We start from the raw sequence: 22325 nt of genomic DNA, 5'->3' as shown, positions 1-22325 counted from the left end.
TTACTGTGCCACTCTTGCTCACACACACACACACACACACACACACACACACACACACACACACACACACACACACACACACACACACACACACACACACACACACACACACACACACACACACGAATAAACATACCTTGGAGGCAGACAACTAAGGTGTTCGTGCACCACCAAAGAGATTAGGTGAGTCACTGGCATGCACCATCATGCTCACTGTATCTCTATCACTGACGCAAACATTTTAAGACAAACTGGCGCTCTCCAGTGAATAGATATATAGCAACTAAACAAATATACAACAACAAAATACTGTCTTGCTATCGTCTACATAGCTTCCATTTTGTGTCGCATTATTTGCAGACATGTGTCATCTGAATAAATGATCACATTTTCTGAGTCGACAGTCATCACCCCTGCTCTACAGGAAGCATCTTAATCAGATCACCCCACACCTCCCTGACCAACTCCATTGGTTGCCCTTGCGCACATATCTGTTCTAATGGTTTCACACTACCGGATATGACAGCTGCCCACCCTGTCCCTAAGGATGAGCTTAGAACCCTCTACTTGAAAGGAATTTTGGGCAGATAACAAACTGTACTTTAATACTGAGTAGTGAACATCAATGTCTTGTTTACTTATGCTTGCTGGATTGATGTGAATCTGGGAGTTGTTTTTGTTGAGGACAGTGGCTCCAAGCATGCTTTTAAATAGTTCAAGGTGCATGGGCATTATGGAAATAATTAAGGTCTTGTTTAATCAGCCAAGAAAAAGATATATAACCTTGGGTGTAGTAAATTGTTAGGGGGGTTCGGATGGGGTCACGGCAAAGGCTTAGTCAGCTTCTGTAGCCTGCAGCATGTAAAATGGAAATGTTTGTTTTGTGTATGACAAGTTTGTGGCTTATTCTTCTGTTAGTCTCTATTTATATGGCAGTTTAGGATGTTTTGAATCGCTGCACAATTGAGGCTGGCAGCCCTTACAACTTCATGTAGCACACAGTCCTTGGATTTTGCTGTATCCATGGTATCTGGCAAATCCTAAACGCTAATGGCTAGTAATGTATCGAATTTGTTAGGGTAATTCAATCGGGTTGATCTGATTATGCAAAAACAAACGATCTGGCGGGAATGCTGACATGCCACACTGCTGCTCACCCTGAGGAGATGAATAAATGCCATTTGGAGTGATGGAGGAAAATAGGAATGGGACCTTATGTTGTGAAATGCCTCTTACATTTTAAAATTCTGTGTTTTACTCAAACCAAAGTGAGATTATTTTGTATCATTCATGTAGGTAGTTTTCTTGATGCCTTCAAAGAATGCAACTTGTCAGTTTGTGAAGACTTGTCATGCGATATCTGTTTAAAGCGTGTCACAGGATTATTATTGTGAGAAGTACCAACATTTGCATCGATACAAGGTTGATGACTGTCACGTGATCTTAATGAAGCATAATAAATGGTCAAGTTGATACTTTTACAGTTTAGGACATATTCTCGTTTGATGTTTGCGATGATAATTATAGCTGTGCTTGTTGTTAAATCTTGCCATGACATCTACATGCTACTATACATACATAATATATGTGCATGATTACATTCTAAACTTCACAATTTGTAAGTTAAAAGGATGCATGTTTACGCACATTGTTAAGTGAGCTTCATTTCCAAACCCATCATACGTTACATGTCCAAACAATGACAACTACAAAATTTTGAAGATCCAGCGTTAACTGCTTTTCACTGTTTCAATTTTCATCATTTTTTTCGGCTAATACAGTGGCTAGTGACACCATTTGTAGTCTGGCATGAGTCTTTGCTGAAATATTTCTCATGAAGTGTATATTGCAGGCTGAAACATGCAGAGTTTAATAAATGGTGGACTTTCCCTAAAGTGTCTGCGCCATGTGGACCTACACCACGCTGACACAACACCAAGCGAATGAATAAGTGACGCTGTGAAGCCCATTAGCTCGTGACTACTGTAGTTAGTTAGCCGCACGGCCATCTTGTAATTTCAATGTGTTTGAGAGCAAAGACAAAAGCTTGTTTTTTTTATGATTTTAAAGCCTCATTTTATCATCTTGACCATTTTCTTTTTTTTAAATCATTCAAATTTTGCCTGGTTGCTAAACAAATATTTATTTTCACATCACAGAAACTTCTACTGTTTTGCCAACTTGCATAACTGCTCCTAATAGGGGTGAGTAATACATCCAGTCCTAAAAAGGGATCCAGAGACGACTCTGCCTCAATGTCACATAGTGTCACACAGTGAGCAAGAGATGGACAACTTAGCCGGTCAGCTGAGGCTATTTAACTCAGGGGCAACTTGAAGGGCTAGAGAGAACACTTTGTGCTTCTTGTGCCAGAGCCACATTTACCTCATCGTAGTGAAGTATTGTAAACAAAAGTTTTAGACGAGCGATGGAGGCAGATGAGAGCTGCCTCAGCCTGATAAACTGGCAAAGAGGGGCATTGGTTGGGAATGGTTTCATTCACCTGGACTCATGGGTTGTGTGTTTCATTTTGTTCATCAATGTGTTTGTGCTCCTCCCAACAGCGACGCCAACCTCACAGACGTGCTGTCTGACTCAGACGAGTGTGAGTTGGGCAGTCTGGAGCATTTGGAGCGCGGTAGCACCGACAACCTTGCCAATGGCTGCCGAGCAGACTACGAAGCTGCCAAAAGGCTCGCCAAGCGCCTTTATCACCTTGAAGGCTTCAAGCGCTGCGATGTGGCCAGACACCTGGGCAAAAAGTAAGCACATGCAAGCATGAGTACGACTCACAAAAAGATGAACCTAAAATGTACTTTATCTTTTCAGGATAACCTAATTTGACCTTCTCTAAATGTTTACATGCAGATGTCCAGCAATCTGCTGATGACATTGTGACACGCTAAGCTTCTTGTGTTGACCTCACAATGGTGAGGTACTGTTAATCACTTGTTACATGTTGTCTTGCTCTCATAATGTCAAAGCATGAAGAGCAGGATGAATTCTAATGGAACTTGGAGATGCACAAGGAGCAAAGGCGTGTATTAAATTTTGTCTTTCATCTCCTTGAGAGCAGCAAGCTGTGCAAAACACACTGAAAGACTGCAGAGTTTGACAAGTGCATTAAAAAGTTTAGAGAAGGTCAAATTAAGTTCACTAGCCCGAAAGCCGACCATCGCTATGTTTTTGTGCTCTGCCTGTGTGATATTTCGATATATTTGCCATTGATTCATTGTTGCCTTCTGCTTTCCTGCAGTAATGACTTTAGTCAGTTGGTGGCGTCAGAATACCTGAGTTTCTTTGACTTCTCTGGCTTGTCACTGGATCGGGCTTTAAGGTAATCCACACAGCAGCTATACACGGCATGTGTGTCAGAGTAAGAAAGAGCTTGTCCACAAGCGTGTAGATGTGACATTCACGGTTCACAAGGTATTAGCGTGGTGCTTGTTAAGCTTTCTTGTTCACTCAAGTTTGCCCATAGAGCTGACAGCTAGCAAGCGCAACACTTTCTTGGAGCTGACCTCTTGGTGTTCCAACATGCTGTCGTCAAGCCGGCACCATGAAGCTTATCTGAATATTTGACTACTGTTGCCAACGGTGACATTTTTTTTTTCACTGTAAAATGGATGCTTTTATTTGAAATGGCTCCCAAAAAAATTTGGTTTACAGTTTTTCAATTGGTACGGGACCCAAAGAAGGGAAAGGCTCCAGTTTACCCACAATGTTGTTGCAGATAGTTTATATAGAAAATGGATGAATGGAAGGAATTAACATTCATTTTGAGCGAATGAAATATGTTTAACATAAATGCCTGAGTAATTTTGTGCTAGCTGTTAATCAGAATACGAAAGATACATATGTTTTAAGAAAATTTGTGCTTTAATGTATTAAGCGGTACTGTCGTGTTGGAATTTTGACTCAGTAGTCACATGCAATTTTGACGGAAAATGCAATTTCAAATTTTTGACAGTATCATGCGTGACATCTTTGCCTTGTTTCCAAACACATGCTTGTCTGTATCTGTGACCTCAGACTTCTGACCTGCAGTTACCCTTTTATGTGTGACAGGAACTTTTTAAAAGCCTTTCCGTTGATGGGGGAGACGCAGGAAAGAGAGAGAATCCTTGTGCATTTCTCCAAACGTTTCTGCCACTGCAATCTGCAAACACTCACTTCTGAAGGTCAGAGCAATGATGTTGCTTTTTAGAATTTGCGGAATTTAAGCAGAAAAAGATATTCCTTACCATTGTCTCTTAGAATAACTTGGTTATGTACTGTGTATTTATACAGAGTAACTGTATACATACGCTGGGTCCAATATTAGGATGCAAATCTAATTTTAGAGGGCCACTGATTTAATATGGTCATGACATACGACATTTTAAGGCTATGAACAGCCTGGCACATAAATAAATTTTCACGTGGCACAAGAAGGCACTATCAATGACTTAACGTTCTTTCTTTTTTTGATTGTTTCTATAGTATAGCATGTTTTAGTGACTATAGCGACTTAAGTGCAGTTTTTGGGTCACGTCGGCGTTGCAGCAAAAGAACTCCATCGGATCTGAGGCTCCCTGAAAGCGCAGTCCTAGAGCTTTATGATACACTATTTAACAGAAATTCAAAAATGAACATTTCATGTGTGATTTCAATATTAATTGAAGGAAAATCAGTACCTCTCATGAGGTACTAATATATAAATTAGCACTGTTCAGTATGCAGTGGAACCTGACCTCACTGCAATAATATAAATGGATATTATCCATACAATTCAGATGTGCCTAATGTTGTGGCTGGTGAATGTACAGTTTAATGCAGTGCTTTAACATTAAGACTTGACATTGCAACGCATTTGTGTGTGACATGAAGTTGACCTCAGCCTTGTGTGTCATCCTTCTGCAGATGGAGCCCACACATTAACCTGCGCTCTCATGCTGCTTAACACAGATCTACATGGACATGTATGTGTTTACATTGTAATGGATTCCGTCTTTTCTAATCACCTCGCATATTTGCAAAATGTTAACAAAACAAAAGTTTGCCGTCAATGGCATATCTTATTTTTCATCTCCATTTTTCTTTCCTTCTAAAGTCCGCTTCCTCCCCCACCCCTTTCTGACTCTCCTCTTACTTTGCCTCCCAGCCTACTTTTTGACCTGTTTCTGTCTCTCCTGTCCTTAGATAGTCTCAAGTGTTCATTTTTAACTGGAGCATGGTGATGTGAACTACATAGCACAATCGGTAGTCATCAAATGTCCATGTTCCCTCAACTGCTCACATCAACCCTGCCCCTGCTAAACACTGGCGTAGTGAATAGCCTTCCTTTAACTAACATCCTTTCTCTCTTTTTGGTTCCTTTTCTTCCCTTTCAAACCCCGCCACCCCCCTGCTCACCACATCCGGTTTCCTGGCCTCTCTCTGTCCCTGCAGGTGGTAAGTATCCCTCTGGTGCCCGCACTCAAATTGGTCCTTATAACGTGCTTCTTTTGGTTTCTCAACCCGTGTTCCAAATTTGGTGCTGATGCTACTTGAGGTTCCCAGTCAGCAAATGTAGCTGTCATCAAAATGACTCCAATATAAAATATCCACAGTTCTCCAATGGATACTGCATATGTTAAAAGGACAAAATATCACAAAATATAGCAAAGGTTATCGCTACACTAGTCATTGGAATATTAATCTGTGAATCGATTCTTTGCCCCTTACAAATAGTGGTGATTGTGTGAAATCAACAATTGATGACTAATTTCTTGAAGTGACCAAGCCAAATGTAGTACGTGACTCTGAGGTACCATCAGATGCGCTCTTAATAAAGTCTTTTCTAGTTTGCATTCTGAAAAACAGCCTTACATCAGTTATGGGAAGTTGTGCTACATCCTCACAGAACAAAAGCACAACAGATAGCGTCTCCCATTATATTTGGGTAAAATAATCCTCAGTCACTCATAAATGCAGTTCAATGTCATGCACTTCACCTAAACATTGTGCGGAAAAAACAAGTATTGGTGATTATTATGGCATGAAAAAAAAAAAGTATGAGCGTTGGGGAGAGAAACAATGCCACCAAGTGGACAAAGGTAAACCTGCATTCAGCGCGGCCCCTTTCAAAGCCATTTTAGTAGATTTGTCACCTTCTACGTCATTTACATAAAATTACAAAATTAACCGTCACAGTTATGGATTGTTCTTTTCTCAGAATATTGGAAAGAAGATGTCTTGCCAGCAGTTTATCAGTAATCTTGATGGCCTCAACAATGGCAATGACTTTCCCAAAGACTTATTGAAGGTACAGCACTCACCTTCTCCTCAAAACATGTCTTATGCTTGCAGTAAGATTTAGTCACACTCTTGTTCTGCCTTCCCTGCACAGGTCTTATATAACTCAATCAAGAACGAGAAGCTTGAGTGGGCTGTGTGAGTTTTGCTCCAAAAAGAAAAGACATCACTTTACAACATGCGTCTCCCGTTCATCTTTTTTTTTTGTTTTTCTTTTGCCGTGTGCAGTGAAGAAGAAGAGCTAAGGAAGAGTCTGTCAGAGCTGGTGGAGGAGCACTGTGAGGGCGGCAGTAAACGTGTTGCCAGGGTAACGGACAGCAATAACCCTTTCATCGCCATTCCCATCCTCGTCAATGCTGTAACCTACAAACACGGAGTGCTGACTCGCAAAAGCCATGCTGACATGGATGGCAAGCGGAGTGAGTACACAAATGTGAATTGACAGACCCATCAGATTTTACAGTCTTTTTTTTAATCTCCTATCTTTATTTTGTATAAATATACTCAGTATTGAGAATCATTGAGACAATCTATGACTAATCTCGCTCCCATTTCTGCAATCCAGCCCCTCGGGGTCGCCGTGGTTGGAAGAAGTTCTATGCGGTTCTGAAGGGAATGATATTGTATCTCCAAAAGGTACTGCATCCCGTCCATTTTCTTTGTTGCCATAGAAACGCACACACACTCGCCACATGGCGTCATTGATGTGGAAGTCTGTGCAGCGGTTCGACTGTGCGTGCTTGAGAGAGGGAGGCAGAAGGACATTTTGGCCTGGCAACTGTAGTGTGTTTGCCTCCCTCTCCTGGTCATAAGGCTTTATTGCAACATAGATGAAATATGTGGAAATATGGACTCTAAGTAAAGCTTTGGACATCTGCCTCGTAGTTCTAATGATCTGAGTTTGAAGAACTGTTGAGTGTTAAGCTTATTTTAAACAACACGGTTGTTTTTGAAATGTTTATTTCTTTAATGTGACCTCAAAACGTCCAACGTGGCCTCCAATTGATCTCTTTCAGGATGAATATAAGCCAGATGCTGACATTTCAGAGGTGGACCTGAAGAATGCGGTGCGGATCCACCACGCTTTAGCTACTCGCGCCACCGATTACAGCAAAAAAGCCAACGTACTGAAGCTGAAAACATCCGACTGGAGAGTTTTTCTTCTTCAGGCCCCGTGTGTAAACCGAGGACACTAATTTGCCTCTCCCTAAGCCCTAGTCAGCTATTTATGATTTTTTTTTCTCTTTAGGGGCGAGGAAGAGATGATGTCGTGGATCTTTCGGATTAACCTGGTGGCAGCGCTTTTCTCTGCTCCAGCCTTCCCTGCTGCCATTGGTTCCATGAAAAATTTTTGCCGACCCATCCTTCCATCCTCATCGACAAGACTCAATCAGGTGCATGCATTATACAGTATCGCATGTGCATACAGCGTATACAGAGCGTTTTTCTCTCATACACACACACACACACACACACACACACACACACACACACACACACACACACACACACACACACACACACACGCACACACACACACACACACACACACACGAGTCATTTAAACTTTATTTTAGATTCCCAGTACAATGTAAGCACATGATAGCACATCCCTAATTAAAAAATTCCACACATGCCCTTTATTGCACACCATACATTTACATCTTCTATTTGTGCGCAAAGCCATCTAATTGGCTGTTTTGTGGGTCTTGTGTTGTTTGCTTGACATGTGATTGGTGCAGGAGGAGCAGCTGCTGAGTCACGAGAGCAAACTGAAGCAGATGAGCCTGGAGCTGGAAGAGCACCGAAAAAATCCGCCCTCATCTGACCCCAAAAGCCGCGAGTGGGAAGAGTATCGGCTCAAAGAGCACTACCTCACGTATGAGGTATACTCGGTCATTTCTAACGTGTTATGCTGTTGATTATTTGACAGACGTCAATGAGGTCTATGATTTTCACTCACTGACCACAACATCGGATACACTTTTTTTCTTTGGAATGAGATCCAATAGAAAAGCTGGATAATTGTTTTCGTAACACTTGCTTTTGATTGACCCCATTACAACTATACAGGATATCATTTGATTTCATAACAAATAACAGAATCCATTTCTTTAGTATTGCTACCTTGACTTACTAATGACCCGACTTAAGAGTTGTTGAAATACAAACTGTTGCTTGGTCAATTTTTATGCTTTGGCTTGTGAGCAATCATTTGATATATGAGTGCTCGATTCTGACAGAGAACTCAACTCACTTCACAAATAAGTGGTTCGGAAAATGCGTGATGGATGGTTGGATTAAAAAAAAAAGAGAGACAAATTGCCTTTGCCTAAGGAATATCTGCTATAAAGATGCTGTGTTAATGGATATACTCAAAAACAAAGGATTTAGTAGCAGATATGGAGAGAGAATATAACAATACTTTTAGAAAGACGTGGGTGACACAGGCAAATATATTGTGATTTTTTTTTTCGCCTGATAAATTTATCCTTCAACCAAAGCTAGCCCTTACGTCCTTGGCACCCAATGTCACAAGATGGCGCCAAAGCAACGTTTTCATATTAGTCATGGCTTTGCCCTGACAACAAAAGCAATAGTGTAGTTTTCGAGGAGGTCATTATTTATTTCTCATTGGAGTTTTTTTTTTTTTTTCCATATTTTTTGCATTGTTGACGTCCATCCCTGTATCAACCACCTCTCTCCATTCTTCTCACATTCTGAGCAGAAGACTCGCTACGAGACGTACATCAGCCTCCTTGGGGCCAAAATCCGTACTGAGACAGACGATCTGGAGAAGATTGAGGCCAGCGTGTTGGGTGGCCTGATGATGGAGGGTGTCCTGGGCGGCCGCGATTACCACCTTCGGAAGACGCAGTCCTCACCGTCAATCAACCAGGCTCACAGTGGCTTGAACGGGAGAGGCGCTGGAGGCACTGCCGTGGGACAGATGAGCTGAGGAGGGAAGTGGACCACAAAGACCACTGCCCGAAAAAAATGACCTCCCTCAAAGCCAAAACCAGCGTCATGTAACATGTAATTGGGTTGCCAGATTATCGTTTTTATGAAATCAAAATCCTTCCGAGAATTTATCAACCCCGGTGATCAAGTTTCCTCGAGCAATAGAAGACCCTCCGTCGACCTCAGTACTGTTGCACATTGAAAACGATCACAACCGTGATCTCTATTTATTACATCATCAGTATTCTTTTTTTTAAGGCAGGCGTGATGCGGTTTGTCTATAGTTGAAATATGGGTTTACTTTCGAGCAGAGAGAATGAGGCCAGACAACGACAAAAATGACGTTCACGCACGTCTGCTTCCTTCTGTCTGGTGTCCCTGCAGGCAGCGACTGACATAGAGAAAGTGGATATGGTACTACTGTAGCATTTTGGCCTTTGCATTTCATACTCACCTTTGGACCTACATTTTGGGGTGGTGTGTGATTTGCAAAGGTGACACTACAAATCTGTTACAGAAAACAAAAACTCAGAAGGATCCTCCCAAGTCAAACATATTTATTTATTTATTTAAAAAAATTTTCTCCAAAAATTCTTTATTGCAGCGAGTCAACACGCTCTTTTTACAACCGTCTCCTTGCACACCCGTAGAGAGCAACACCCTCATGGAACTGTTTGCCGGAGGAGCTCGGAGTTGAGTGCCTTACTCACGGCACCTTGACACCAGCTAGTGAGCACACCATCAACGAGAACTTGAATCAAAAAGGACTTGAAACAGACCCGACTCTTGCTAAATGTCTCGCTCTGTGATTTCTAAGCCGCCGTTACCCCTAAGTAGTAATACATATTTCAATATTATTTTTCTTCCTACCGTTTCAAAGAGGAAATCAGCATGCGACTGAATTAATGCACTATGTGATGTTCATCGCTTTCTTGTCTTGAAAGACTGCATTGATAATAGTTGGGAGAGAAGTGTCAAAAGAATTAGAACTGAGCCCTAAAATATCAGTGGCAACACTTCCGAGTACAATTAGGTCCAGTAGTATTTTGACAGGATTCATTGTCCATGAAATTATTGTGATTGAAGTTTGAACTTTTAGATTTAATTGAAGGAGTTTCTCAAAAGAATGTTTATCATTCAAGAATTATGATCAGAATAATTCAATTGTCAATGGCCCAGATTATTCGTGACTATTGCTGTTCTGCTTTTTCCCCTCACCTCTTAAATTAAAGCTGAAAATATACACTTTATTCATACCAGTGTACAAAGGTATACATTCTCATCCTTTAACATAATCTTTTTTAAAGGCTGAGTCAACCCCCCAAATTTCTTTGTCATAATATGTTCTGTGCAGCCCAACGAATTGAAACACAATGTTTTGATGAATGTTTTGCTTGTGGAATATAAATTAATTACCTGTTTTATCGATCTCAGTGGGCGGCCATTTTGCCACTTGCTGTTAACTTCTAATGACATCACAGATGCTCAGCTTCAGAAAACTGATGAGCTATGATAAGGTGGCACCTGAGAACTGGCAACTGTGATGTCATTTTAAGTCGAGTTAAGTGGTGAATTTTGAAACACATCCCACCAACGCAATAACCATGTTTAGACCAGTGGGGGCACAAATGGCATATTATTGTAAAGACAATGGGTTGACTTTGCCTATAAAATGCTTACACGACATTAATGTAGCAGAGTCATTCGCTCTATGAAGTATTTGTGCTTTCTGGCATTTTAGGTGGGGAAAAAAAAAAAAATCAAGCAGTCATTTTGCAAATGAGACATAGTAATCAGCACAAATCATCCTAATCCAAATCTTTCAGTCTTGTGATTTTTTTTTTTTGGTGAAATCTTATTTTTGACGCCCTTGACCCATGTGTACAAGCGTACCAGCGGGACTGTTCCAATTTGGCGCACAAACACCAAAGTGTTTGAAGAGTGGCTGGAAAACAAATCCACCAGCGGAATATCCATCAAAACATCCTCCACATGGGTCACTTGGAGCGTTTGAAAATTTGTTTTCGAAGAAGCGAACGGTTAGGTTTTCTCAGAAAGACCCAGAAGGCAAAGCAGACTTCCAGCATATATTTACCAGAATATCACATTAAGGTTACTTCTCTTGGAGCTTGCATAATATGAGGAGGACATTGGTGGCTAGAGTGAGTGGTGATGGTACCAATGTTTGTGAGCACCTTATTGATCCCACACAAATGCACAAACATGTTTGGAAGTAATTTGCTTATGACACAACTGTAGAGCTTAGAGCACCTCACCCAGCCTCAATGAGGCATTTGTTGACTTTTTGCCAGAGCTTTTCCATGTCCTCATGAGCTGTCACATCTTTGCTATGGTGTCCCACTCTCCTCTTGCTAAATGGACAGGTTGGAAATTCATTTAGGGACTTCACTGGAAAGTTGGAATCCCAGCTTAAAGTGGAAGGGTGTATTGTATCGGGATAAACAACTTTTTTTTGTTTTTTTAACGCAGACATGCCCTTGTAGTCAGTTTGGCTGTCGTGCTAATCGATGTTCCCAATGTTAGGGTAGGCCTGTGCTGTAAAATAGGACTGTGACAAAGTCTTTGTTGATTGTTGTTACATTGTTATGTTAATTTAAAAAAATGGCAACTTCAGCACTTTGATGTCAGCGTTAGACCTGTCATTTTGCTTAGTTTGTATATTTGAACTGCTCCCCTGATGTTCATACAGTGTAAAAGACATTTACTGAATATTTAGTCTGTGCTTCATAAAATAAGGTTTTATAGAGAAGATAGTAGTCGTGATTTACTAATATTGGCACCAAAACAGTGTTCTGCAGTTTGGGTGCCATTGACATCACTGATGTACTGTACATATTTCTTTGTACTCTATATTAAAGGCATTTTAGAAGAATATGATTATTTCTCGTTTCATAATCCAAACACTGGAAAGAGACCTCCCCTCGTAAGAAGAATTTAGCAAACATGTCCTCACGTGTACAAAGTGCATCGCAATATGGACCTGACTAGCAGTAAGTGGTTAGAATGCTAATGTCACAATACAACAAAACAATTATATAGTTATTCTGAGTAGATCATTTTGAAAGAAATAAGAAGCCCGTATTATAAGCATTGCTCATTCAGTAGCTTCTTTTTAGTTTAAGCTTGCATTGTGAAGAAATATTTCTTTATTACAAAGGACCAAAAAATAAATAAAAGAACAAAGAATTAGAAAAACTGATAATAGAAAATGGATGGATGGGTTACTATAGTTCACACTAAAGTCTGACTTTAGGATTAAAATTCCGTAACGTTGAGTCGACCTGAGTTATATGAATTAATTTAAAACACCCTACACATTTTCCCTCTAGAGTCCTTCCATGTAGTATTAGGACGTCCATTTTCTAAACTGCTGAGGGTGGCTTGTAAATTGGAGCCTATCCAAGCTGTTTGGGTGGGCGACATCTTGGACTGGTCAGTCAAACGCATCCGTAATATCCTTGTAAAAAAATAAAAACAAAGTGTGTGTGTGTATATGTATATATTACATACAAACATATGTATATATATATATATATATATATATATAGAGAGAGAGAGAGAGAGAGAGAGAGAGAGAGAGAGAGAGAGAGAGAGAGAGAGAGAGAGAGAGAGAGAGAGAGAGAGACTCATTTGTCTCTTTGTAGTCATACACACATGTATTACCTGATATGTCCCAATATTATCTCATAAACAGTTATGTAGTACAAGTGACATAGATTAAAACATGTGATGCTTATATCTTGGATAAAAGTGGGAATACTATTATCCCTCCCTTTCTGTATGTTACTTTCTACTATATAGAGTATCACATTGTTTGAATGGGAAAAAAAACTAGTGCTGTGCCTGTATAAAAAAATAAAAATAACCTATAACATCAATAAATGTAGTGTTGATACAGGTGAGCAGGGACACATGGAATGAGCTTTTATTGCATGATTAATCATTTTCAGACAACAAGACTCCCCCAAACATTAAAAATAAACAGCACTGTACAAAACAGCACACCTTTTCTTTTTTTTTCTTCTTTTTTTTTTTACCATTTTTGCTATCAACAGAAATGTAATAAGGTGGTGAATGGAGTGTAAGGACACGAGTCGTGATGATGTTGAAATGTACAGGATGAGCTTGATGTCAAAGTATAAGCACCATCTTCATGTAGTCAGGAAAGGCCATTTTTTTTTGACAGGAAATACTCAAGAAGGGACAATGAGAGCTTTAACATACAAGAGGGTCGTTATCACAGTTTTCAGACATGTTTACCAACTTAAAAAAAGAACAATATTGGTGTATAGCACTACTTTATCATGCAAATTACTTCAGTAAACTTTCTGACACAGACAAAATATACTTCAATAAGTAGAACTCAATACATCTCTGTCCAGCAAGTCACAAAGCCTATAGTTTATAATCTTTTAATTAGATCCCTATCAAAAATAATATGCAGATTTGTATTCTTCTTAATATATCTAAAGTGCAAGTAGGTATCCATTTTTATTCAATGCTTTCTGTAAGTATAAATATACAAAGCAAAAGAAAAACGCAACATGTTTTTCCTGTTTACGTTTTTCGAAAGGAGACGCATCATATATAACAAACATATATATATTTGGTATGTGTGTGTGTATATATATATATATATATATATATATATATATATATATATATATATATATATATATATATATATATATATATATATATATATATGCACGCATACATACATACATACATACATACACACACACGGCACAGATAAAATATTTTTGAAAAGTACAACATATCTCATACGGGATGGTAAAGGGCTTCAGACTAAACGGTGACAAGGGATATGTTCATTGTGCATTGAAAACCCCCCTCCCACACGCATACTGCAAAATCTGGGCCCCACTCCCCTTCAGAACCTCTATAACACAACAGTAGCCTGTACAGTCTGTCAATAATATACCTGACAGTGGGTGGTGAGTGCAACCAGAAGATGAGCTCCGTGGGTGGTTTGCATTGAGTCATGTGACCGGAGGCGGCCATTGTTTGTGTGGTTAACCAAGAACTCTGGATGGCCAATAAGTCATACCAAAATTTGGATGGTAATACCAAGTAGAAGATCTGTTTGTTGTCCAGTTTGGTAAAACGATTATCACCCAAATTTTATGAACAGTTGCCATCTGATGTCATGCATGCGTGGTCACCTCAGTACGCTAACAGTGATAGCCAGTTGACTTTAAGGCAGGGATTTTCAACTGGTTTTGTCCAAGGGACCACATAATAACCACGAAGCAACTCAGGGATCACCGCTTTGGCGGAATATTACTTTATTTTGCACCAAAAGAGGATAGACCTATACAGGCTATTTATTTGCATTTGTATGCCTAATTTGGGAATGACAGCTCCATTTGACATAATTTGGATGGGTACGTGATTTACAAAATAAGTTGAAAAATAAATCAAATCTAAATAAGAAATCAATTTTATTTTTTTAAAATGTTACAATTATTTTCCATTTCCAATTTTGCAGACCACCTGCAATACCGTCACAGACCGCTAGAGGGCCGCGGACCACCGATTGACAATCCCTGCTTTAAGGGGTTTCTTAAAAGACTGGCTTTGATACATGATCATGTAAAATTCCTATGAGCGTTCATTGTGTTTTTAATTGACAAACCGTGTACATGACATTTGCAAACATTTTTGTCATTGGACACAATGATGACTACTGCTGCATGGAAAAAAAAAAAAAAAAACATAATGCTAACTGCAGGAGCCAACAACCAAGACCATACTGTCAATCCAAACTTGCTTGGATGCTGTAAGTCGACGTTCGTCCTTGGTAAAAACACGGAACGTGTGAGTTCCATTGACAAGTGGCCTTTGACTCCTCATATTTGGCCATACAAACATTCACAGAAATTGTTCTATTTCCAGTTTTGGAACACAACTTGACTAGACACCATAAATGTTTGTTTGATGAATATTAATTCATCCACATCATGGGCAAATGTGAGGAATACATTTCTGTTCAAGACACAATTCTGTCATTCTGTTGGTGGTGCTAAGCCTTTAAAGTGCAGTGCCCGATTTGAGGCTTTTCACCAAGTGTCCAAGAGACAATATCTCTACTTTTCCTACAGAATGATTAAAGTACTTTTCAAGCACTCGACTTTTAGCTTGTTAGTGACTTAAAAGCCCAACTCAAGTGAAACCATGGGACAAATCTGAATTTGTATGTCTCGTCATCTGTGGTCTCAGGTGAGAAAGAGGTCACGCTCAGTCTTCAAGCACACTCCTGGATTCTAATGTGAGGAGGCCTTGTTGGAAATACTGTAGAGGCCTCCAAAAGACTCCAAAAGCAATATGAGGCCTCAGCCGGGGGGGTAGGGTGTGTGTGTGTGTGTGTGTGTGTGTGTGTGTGTGTGTGTGTGTGTGTGTGTGTGTGTGTGTGTGTGTGTGTGTGTGTGTGTGTGGAGGGTGGGGGAGTTAGGGGGGACCCCAAAATGAGTGCAAGCCACGGCAGAAGGGCTGTCCACGTTGTGTGTGTATGGAGTAGAATAAAGGAAGGGAGAGTTGTTTGTAGTGGGCTAGCAAACCCAACACACTGATCCCAGTTTTAAAGAACTACGTAACTGAGGGGGAAAAAAAAAAAACATCACGTTAAGTCAGCACATTGCCATGCTTTCAAATGATCATATACCTATTTATTATTGTCATCTTGTAAAAGTCCATACACGTGACACTACGCCATGATCGGCATGCATGTAATATTGCACACTAACAAGAAATGTCCCTCTCTCGTAAATTGCTCTGCCTCCGTCCGGGAGGGAGAAACATGAGACGATTTTGGACAAGACAAAGCGATAGGAAGGATGAATTGAAGAGCAATCAGAGGAACAATGACATATACATAAAGTGAGCTAAGGAGCAATGGAGGGGCTTATAGCACCATAGTGAGATATACTGCCTCGGCCCTGCACTGATAAAAGGTGCAAGGACGCCTCGCCTGGTTCTTTAACAGCTTTTGTCACCACTCCACTCTGACAAATCATCTCGTCGAGCCTTTGTAGATTTCTGTTTCCTTCACTGCCAGCCTTTTAACATCCTGCTTTGCGCAAGGTTGCCGACAACGTCTCAAGAACACTGAGAAGCCACACGGCCAATTGGCAACCAGGGCGCTCAGCACTCCGCAAGGCCTCCCCCAGACTCTCTGCAGCAGAACACCTTCCCGTCGGTGTCAGAGCCCCTGATCCATGCCCCCGTGGATCCGGTAGCCCTGGTCAGTATGGAGAATATATATCTGCCTACGTAACAACGCTCCTAAATGAAAGTTGATAGAATTTACGGACCATCCACGCGAGGACAAGTAAACGAGTGGAGTGTATAAGGCACGGGTTGTAATGATGTCAGAGAGGATGCCTGCACTGCGCAGGCGTGTCTTTTCCCCTCCCTTAATATTAACCTTTTGCACACACCCAAATTTAGCCCCCCACCGCCACCACCCCACCCCTCGGGAGGATAAAAGCAATAACAACAAAATCCCACAGAAAACGTGGGTATCTCAATAAGGACTTTTCTTTTTACAGCTGATTCACAAAATCATAATTATTACATCTAAGTTAGCACTTTTGTCACTGAAGTTTCTATGGACATGGTGCAGGAAGGTCGGATCCTTATGACAGCACGGAGATAGAATTATCTCATTCCTTGAAGTGCATAAGGGCTGCAATTTTTATTTTCTCAGCATAATACTCATGCTTTAGTTGTGCATTTGTAGGTCAAATTAAAGAGGAGCTTAGTTTACCAAACCTCTGCTCTTACCATGAGCCTACAAGCATGCAGACAGGTTTTTGCTATTCTCCAGGTCTCACACCTGTAGAGCGAGCGCTTCCATATTCAGTCTGCGTACCTTTATATTAAACTATACATTAGGGATATAGTCGATAAATACTCTTTTTTTTTTGTGTGCTGATGTCAAATACGCATTTGTGACAAGACTGTTATTTTGACGTAATAGAGCTGTGTTGTCGTTTCTGGTGAAATCTTTAGTATAGTTTGATTTTTTTGTTTTTGTTTTTTGAAATAGCTTTTGATGTGTGCAAAATCTTTCGACAGAGATATAAACACTGTTCATCGTCACTGAAATCAAGTAAGAAACAGTTGAAATGTTACAGTTAAAAGTCCTTGATAGCAGCGCTTACTGTGACATGGTGATAAAGTAGGTGACATCCAGTCAAATGAGCGAGGAGACAGCCGAGGTGCTGCCTTATCTCTGGAGCTCGTGTGTGTGCGTGGAGGGGGAGTGGGTGGGTGGGTGGGATTGGGGGGGGGGGGGGGGGGTGATTCCCTTGGAGATCTCTCTTTCCAGTCACTTGACACTGTTAAGTCTCATTCCCTCGATGAGTTCTCAGTTTTGTTTCCCGTCGTAAGTCAGTCAGTCAGTCAGTACGTCAGTCAGTCAGTGAGAGTCAGTCAGTCAGTCAGTCAGTCGTCGTCGCCGTCATCTGCGCCGTGCGGGCCCTCAGGTAGCAGTTCCGAGGCCCGTTTCTCTCGACTCCTCTCCTGGATCTTCCGCATCTCCTCCGCGTATTTGCAGAAGGTGTTGCCAAATTTAGACCACACTTTGCACGGAACCGTGATGGAGTTTCGGTAGGTGGGCTTCACCTCACTGACCCGCATAAACACGCCGTACTTGTTGGAGCCCACGTCGAAGAAGAAGCGCTTGTTGTCCACCGTGAGCGAGGTGCCCTCCGGGAGCTCGGCCGGCTCCTCGTCTACGCCGTAGTCGTCGATGAGTTTGGCCAAAGCGTCGCGGAACTCGATGAGCCCCTGTGCCGGCAGAGCGATGGTCTGGCCTTGCGAGCTTCCCAGTCCGGGCCCCCGATTAACGGTCTGCCGGATCCTCAGGAACCGCCCCCTCTGGTTCTCCTTCAGATCCATGTAATATTTCCGATTCTCCCGCACCAAGAATTCGCTCTTGAGCGCCCGCCGGGGCTCATCCTGCACCAAGTCGGGGTTGCTCGGGCCCAGCTGGGCGTAATGTTCGATAAAGTCACCGAGATAATCACGGAACTCCACGGCCACCGACATGGAGAGCGTGAGACGGCTCTTGTTTCCTCCAGCGCCGACCTCGGCTATCTTGAGGAAGCGTCCTTTAACATTCTGCTTGACGTCAAGGTAGAATCGCTTGTTCTGGATGTCGACCCGCTTGGAGGCGAGCTCCTCGGTGTCGTGCTGTAGCCGTGACATGGCTCCCATCGCACCCGGCGGCAGCGAGCCAGGGCCTGCGGTAGGCCCTCCATGGTCACTGCCGCTGTCTCTGTCCGCCATGATGCTGCCTTCCCTGCTTTACCTTCCTTCTACCGTCTCCCTCTGCCTGCTGCAACCTCGACTGCCTGTCAAAACGGCTCCGGCGCGCTATCGCGAGAAGAGCGCTCCGCAAGGACGGGGCTGGGGTTGGGGGGGGGGGGGGGGTGTTTTTTTTTTTTTATTCTAACACAAACACATTAGATATAATAACACCATCCACTACAAGCCGACAAAAACTAAAACAAGACATCCCCAATACTGAAAAACACAAAACAAACCAAAGCACACAAAAAAACTAAAATGAAAAAGTAAAAAATAAAATAAAAACACATTTCAGGCCAACTCCATCTTATATACAAAAAATATACAGCCAGAGCAAATATCTTACAGAGACAGCCTTTCAATAAATGAAAAAAAAAATCCGTTTTACAGCATTCTTGGTGTTAATAAGCTTTAACGAATTGTTATAGGATTTCAGATCATTCTTCCAATGCAGAATGTTTGGTTTGGTTTCAAAGAAGGGAAATTTGTGTCTGTATTGTTTGGCCAACAAAGTAATATTGTTAATGAAATAATCTAATTTACTATTATGGAAAAAGCCATATTTAACATCAGAGATAGTAAGAGAAACAAAGAGAAACCCTTTTGAACAAGCTCATTGTTGAAAGTCAAGCCAAAACCTTTGTACAAACTCACAAGAGGTTCTAAATCTTCAATTTCACCTTCACAGAAAACACAGTGAAGTCTCGTCTCCAAACGTTTCTTGGTTGGGTAAATATTATTGATCATTTTAAATTGAAGTTCCTTTGCTTTTGGTGGGACCGGAAATTTCAAATACTTGCACCGAATCACTTTTATATCTCCTGAGCTGAAGTCTTTCAAAATATACCATGTTTCAAAGTACCAGAAAAACTGTTTTCCAAAAAACAGCCTCTAATAAACTGGTTGTTAAATTTATCATCACAAAACTCTATTCCATTAACATATAGCAGCCTTAAACATGGAGTTATCTTTGAATACATTTGATCTTGTTAAACCATGTTAATCAAGGATAATGGGAATGTTTTCACTTTTTTTTTGAGTACAAGAAATCTTAAATCTATCCCAAAAATCAGCATGATGCCAGATTCCTCCCTCCTCATCCATGAAGTCAGATATAGCCCAGTGTGTGGGAAAGTAAGTGTAGTTTCTGTAGGTCAGCGAGAGCGAGCTGTGTTCAACATGATGCGCTATAGCGACCTATGCATTTGTAGCCTTGTCATGTTGTTACTCACGATGAACCCTTTATTGATACGTGTGTATTATTGTTTTTGCTCTGCTGTCTCTGTCACCTCTCACCCCCGTCTGTAGGCTTTTCTAAAAAAGATCCATTGTTATACAAAAAATAAACACTTCTCTTGTACATAATATTGCTGCATTGTTAAAAAAGAAGAACAAAAAGCCCTACTATGTAGTATAGATAGATAGATAGATAGATAGATAGATAGATAGATAGATAGATAGATAGATAGATAGACAGACAGACAGACAGACAGACAGACAGACAGACAGACAGACAGACAGACAGACAGACAGACAGACAGACAGACTAATAGATAGATAGATAGATAGATAGATAGATAGATAGATAGATAGATAGATAGATAGATAGATAGATAGATAGATAGATAGATAGATAGATAGATAGATAGATAGATAGATAGATAGATAGATAGATAGATAGATAGATAGATAGATAGAGATAAGGTAAACATGGCAAATTGCCCAATCCGATGAGCATCCGGGTTGACCGTTTCAGCACCGCGGACAGCGACCGTGGCGAACTACGTGGAGCGTGTGTGCGCGTGGTTATGAGCGTGAGTGAGGCGATGGTGTCTGAGAGTATTTCTGAATGAAGAGCTGATTGGGAGTCTGCAAGAGTAGGTGGTGAAACTCCATGAATCATAGCACTGTAATTGGGCTTGTGTGTGACTATTTCTCAATGGAAAATTATTGATGGTCGCGTAGGAATGAAACAACACAAAAGGAAAGACTGCAATTGGTGCATGGAAAAAAAAATTGTAGCGTTGCATTTATGCCAAGAACATGTCGCTGTGCGCTCTGCCTACGCATGTGACGTCTCGTCTGTGCATGTGACATGACTTTGAACGTGTTGTCACGATACATGTAGATGTGCACTATTTGTAAAGTGCATCTTTTATTATTCTTTAATAGAAGCACTAATGATATTTTACTTGCTTTATACTAATTGTAATTGTTTGGCTTATCTTTTCCTCTGTTTTTAAATTCTACTTAATTCTACCATCCATCCATCCATCCATCCATCCATCCATCCATCCATCCATCCATCCATCCATCCATCCATCCATCCATCCATCCATCCATCCATCCATCCATCCATCCATCCATCCATCCATTTTCTATACCGTTTGTCCCCACGGGGGTCACGGGCTTGCTGGAGCCTATCCCAGCAGTCAGGGGACACCTTGAACTGGTTGCCAGCCAATCGCAGGGCACACAGAGACGAATAACCATCCGCACTCACGCTCAACACCTCCAGGCAATTTGGAGTGCTCAATTGGCCTACCAAGCATGGTTTTGGGATGTGGGAGGAGACTGGAGTGCCCGGAGAAAACCCACGCAGGAATCGAACCGGCAACCTTCGAACTGATAACCGGTGTGCCACCATGCAGCCCAGCACATAAACTAATATTTAAAATTTATTGAAGTATAAAAATAAGTTAATGTTACAGTTGAGCTGTAGTGGGAGATCTCTCCTGGATGTTTCCCTCCACCGTTCTCAAAAATTAAGCCATGGCGCCCATTGTCACCACGGCGGCAAAGCATATCGACGTTGTCAAACGGCACATCCAGATGGCAAAAAGTAACGACTCAGCAAAGATGCTTGCAATAGCAGTCGGACAGCATTTTATAAAAGCAGAGTGGGACGACACCGTCAAACAACAGTCAAATGACATATTACAACTATGCTTAACAATGCATCGTCAGACGATGCTTAGCAACAGCTCTTTGTCAAGTGACACGACATGATGACACGTCACATGTGCAGTAGACATGGGCAGAGCGCACATCTACTTTGGCACAAACCTAGAAGGCCATAAAAAACTCTAAAGGCTTTCATTTTGTTTATAAGCGTGCAACATGGGCTACTGATCGATCGGTGGATGAAGAAGAATGATTAGTGAGCACAATTGGGTGGAAAGTAGAGGAAGGGGGTGCGTCCCTGAACTGATTGCTGGATTTGGAACAGCAATCCCAATAATGTGGCTCTCATTTAATTAATCTAGATTTGGTAGCTTTTTAGGGGGAATAATAACACCCAGTATTGAAAGAGCTTTATTAATTGGATCTTAAGGAGAGCACACAGACCTTCAACCCGATGATGTTCGTAAAGCCTTCTATGTGATTGGTGTGTTGGTGCAGTGTACTAAACCTGTCAAGCCCTTTCAGAACCCTGGACAGTCACCCTGCATGTCCTGATATGATCCTCTTGGTAATAGTGAGATGGAGGAGGCTGTTATATTTGTGGACACTATACATGACCTTTCTTGCAATTTCCTTGTCATGTCCCCTTCATAGTACAGCGGACAGTATAATTTATCTCTCTCAGGATGGACATGAGGAGGCTTTCTGACCTCTAGTGAAGGGCGCTTGGCTCTGGACAGTTGGCTATGTCATGATTGATGGATGCAGAAAGAGGATATTATAGTGGTCATTGTATTCATCCTGAACATTAAATACATTTATTTTGA

The 22325-nt window shown here is 41.3% G+C and overlaps 2 protein-coding genes across 2 annotated transcripts in view; one reads left to right on the top strand and one right to left on the bottom strand.

Annotated features, from left to right (window-relative positions):
* The window catches only part of psd2 (pleckstrin and Sec7 domain containing 2), a 31329-nt gene extending 19197 nt beyond the window's left edge, over positions 1 to 12132 (top strand). Inside the window, exons 4-15 of the mRNA XM_085905019.1 lie at positions 2565 to 2762; positions 3257 to 3337; positions 4069 to 4181; positions 4903 to 4961; positions 6197 to 6286; positions 6371 to 6414; positions 6505 to 6695; positions 6842 to 6912; positions 7293 to 7450; positions 7526 to 7670; positions 8019 to 8162; positions 9005 to 12132. Coding sequence (XP_085761145.1) covers positions 2565 to 2762; positions 3257 to 3337; positions 4069 to 4181; positions 4903 to 4961; positions 6197 to 6286; positions 6371 to 6414; positions 6505 to 6695; positions 6842 to 6912; positions 7293 to 7450; positions 7526 to 7670; positions 8019 to 8162; positions 9005 to 9235 — 1525 coding nt within the window. The 3' untranslated portion in view covers positions 9236 to 12132. The remainder of the gene's footprint in view (positions 1 to 2564; positions 2763 to 3256; positions 3338 to 4068; positions 4182 to 4902; positions 4962 to 6196; positions 6287 to 6370; positions 6415 to 6504; positions 6696 to 6841; positions 6913 to 7292; positions 7451 to 7525; positions 7671 to 8018; positions 8163 to 9004) is intronic.
* A 1036-nt stretch (positions 12133 to 13168) lies between these two features.
* Positions 13169 to 18642, bottom strand: purab (purine-rich element binding protein Ab). Its single transcript, XM_085906146.1, has one exon. The coding sequence runs from the start codon at positions 18571 to 18573 to the stop codon at positions 17728 to 17730; it is 846 nt and encodes a 281-aa protein (XP_085762272.1). The 5' UTR covers positions 18574 to 18642; the 3' UTR covers positions 13169 to 17727.
* Between the last annotated feature and the right edge of the window lie 3683 nt (positions 18643 to 22325).

Source organism: Syngnathus leptorhynchus, chromosome 2 (assembly GCF_054491065.1).
Source record: "Syngnathus leptorhynchus isolate UIUO chromosome 2, UIUO_Slep, whole genome shotgun sequence".
Classification (NCBI taxonomy): domain Eukaryota; kingdom Metazoa; phylum Chordata; class Actinopteri; order Syngnathiformes; family Syngnathidae; genus Syngnathus; species Syngnathus leptorhynchus.
Note: the sequence above shows the minus strand (reverse complement) of the source record. Positions and strands in the feature narration are given on the sequence as shown.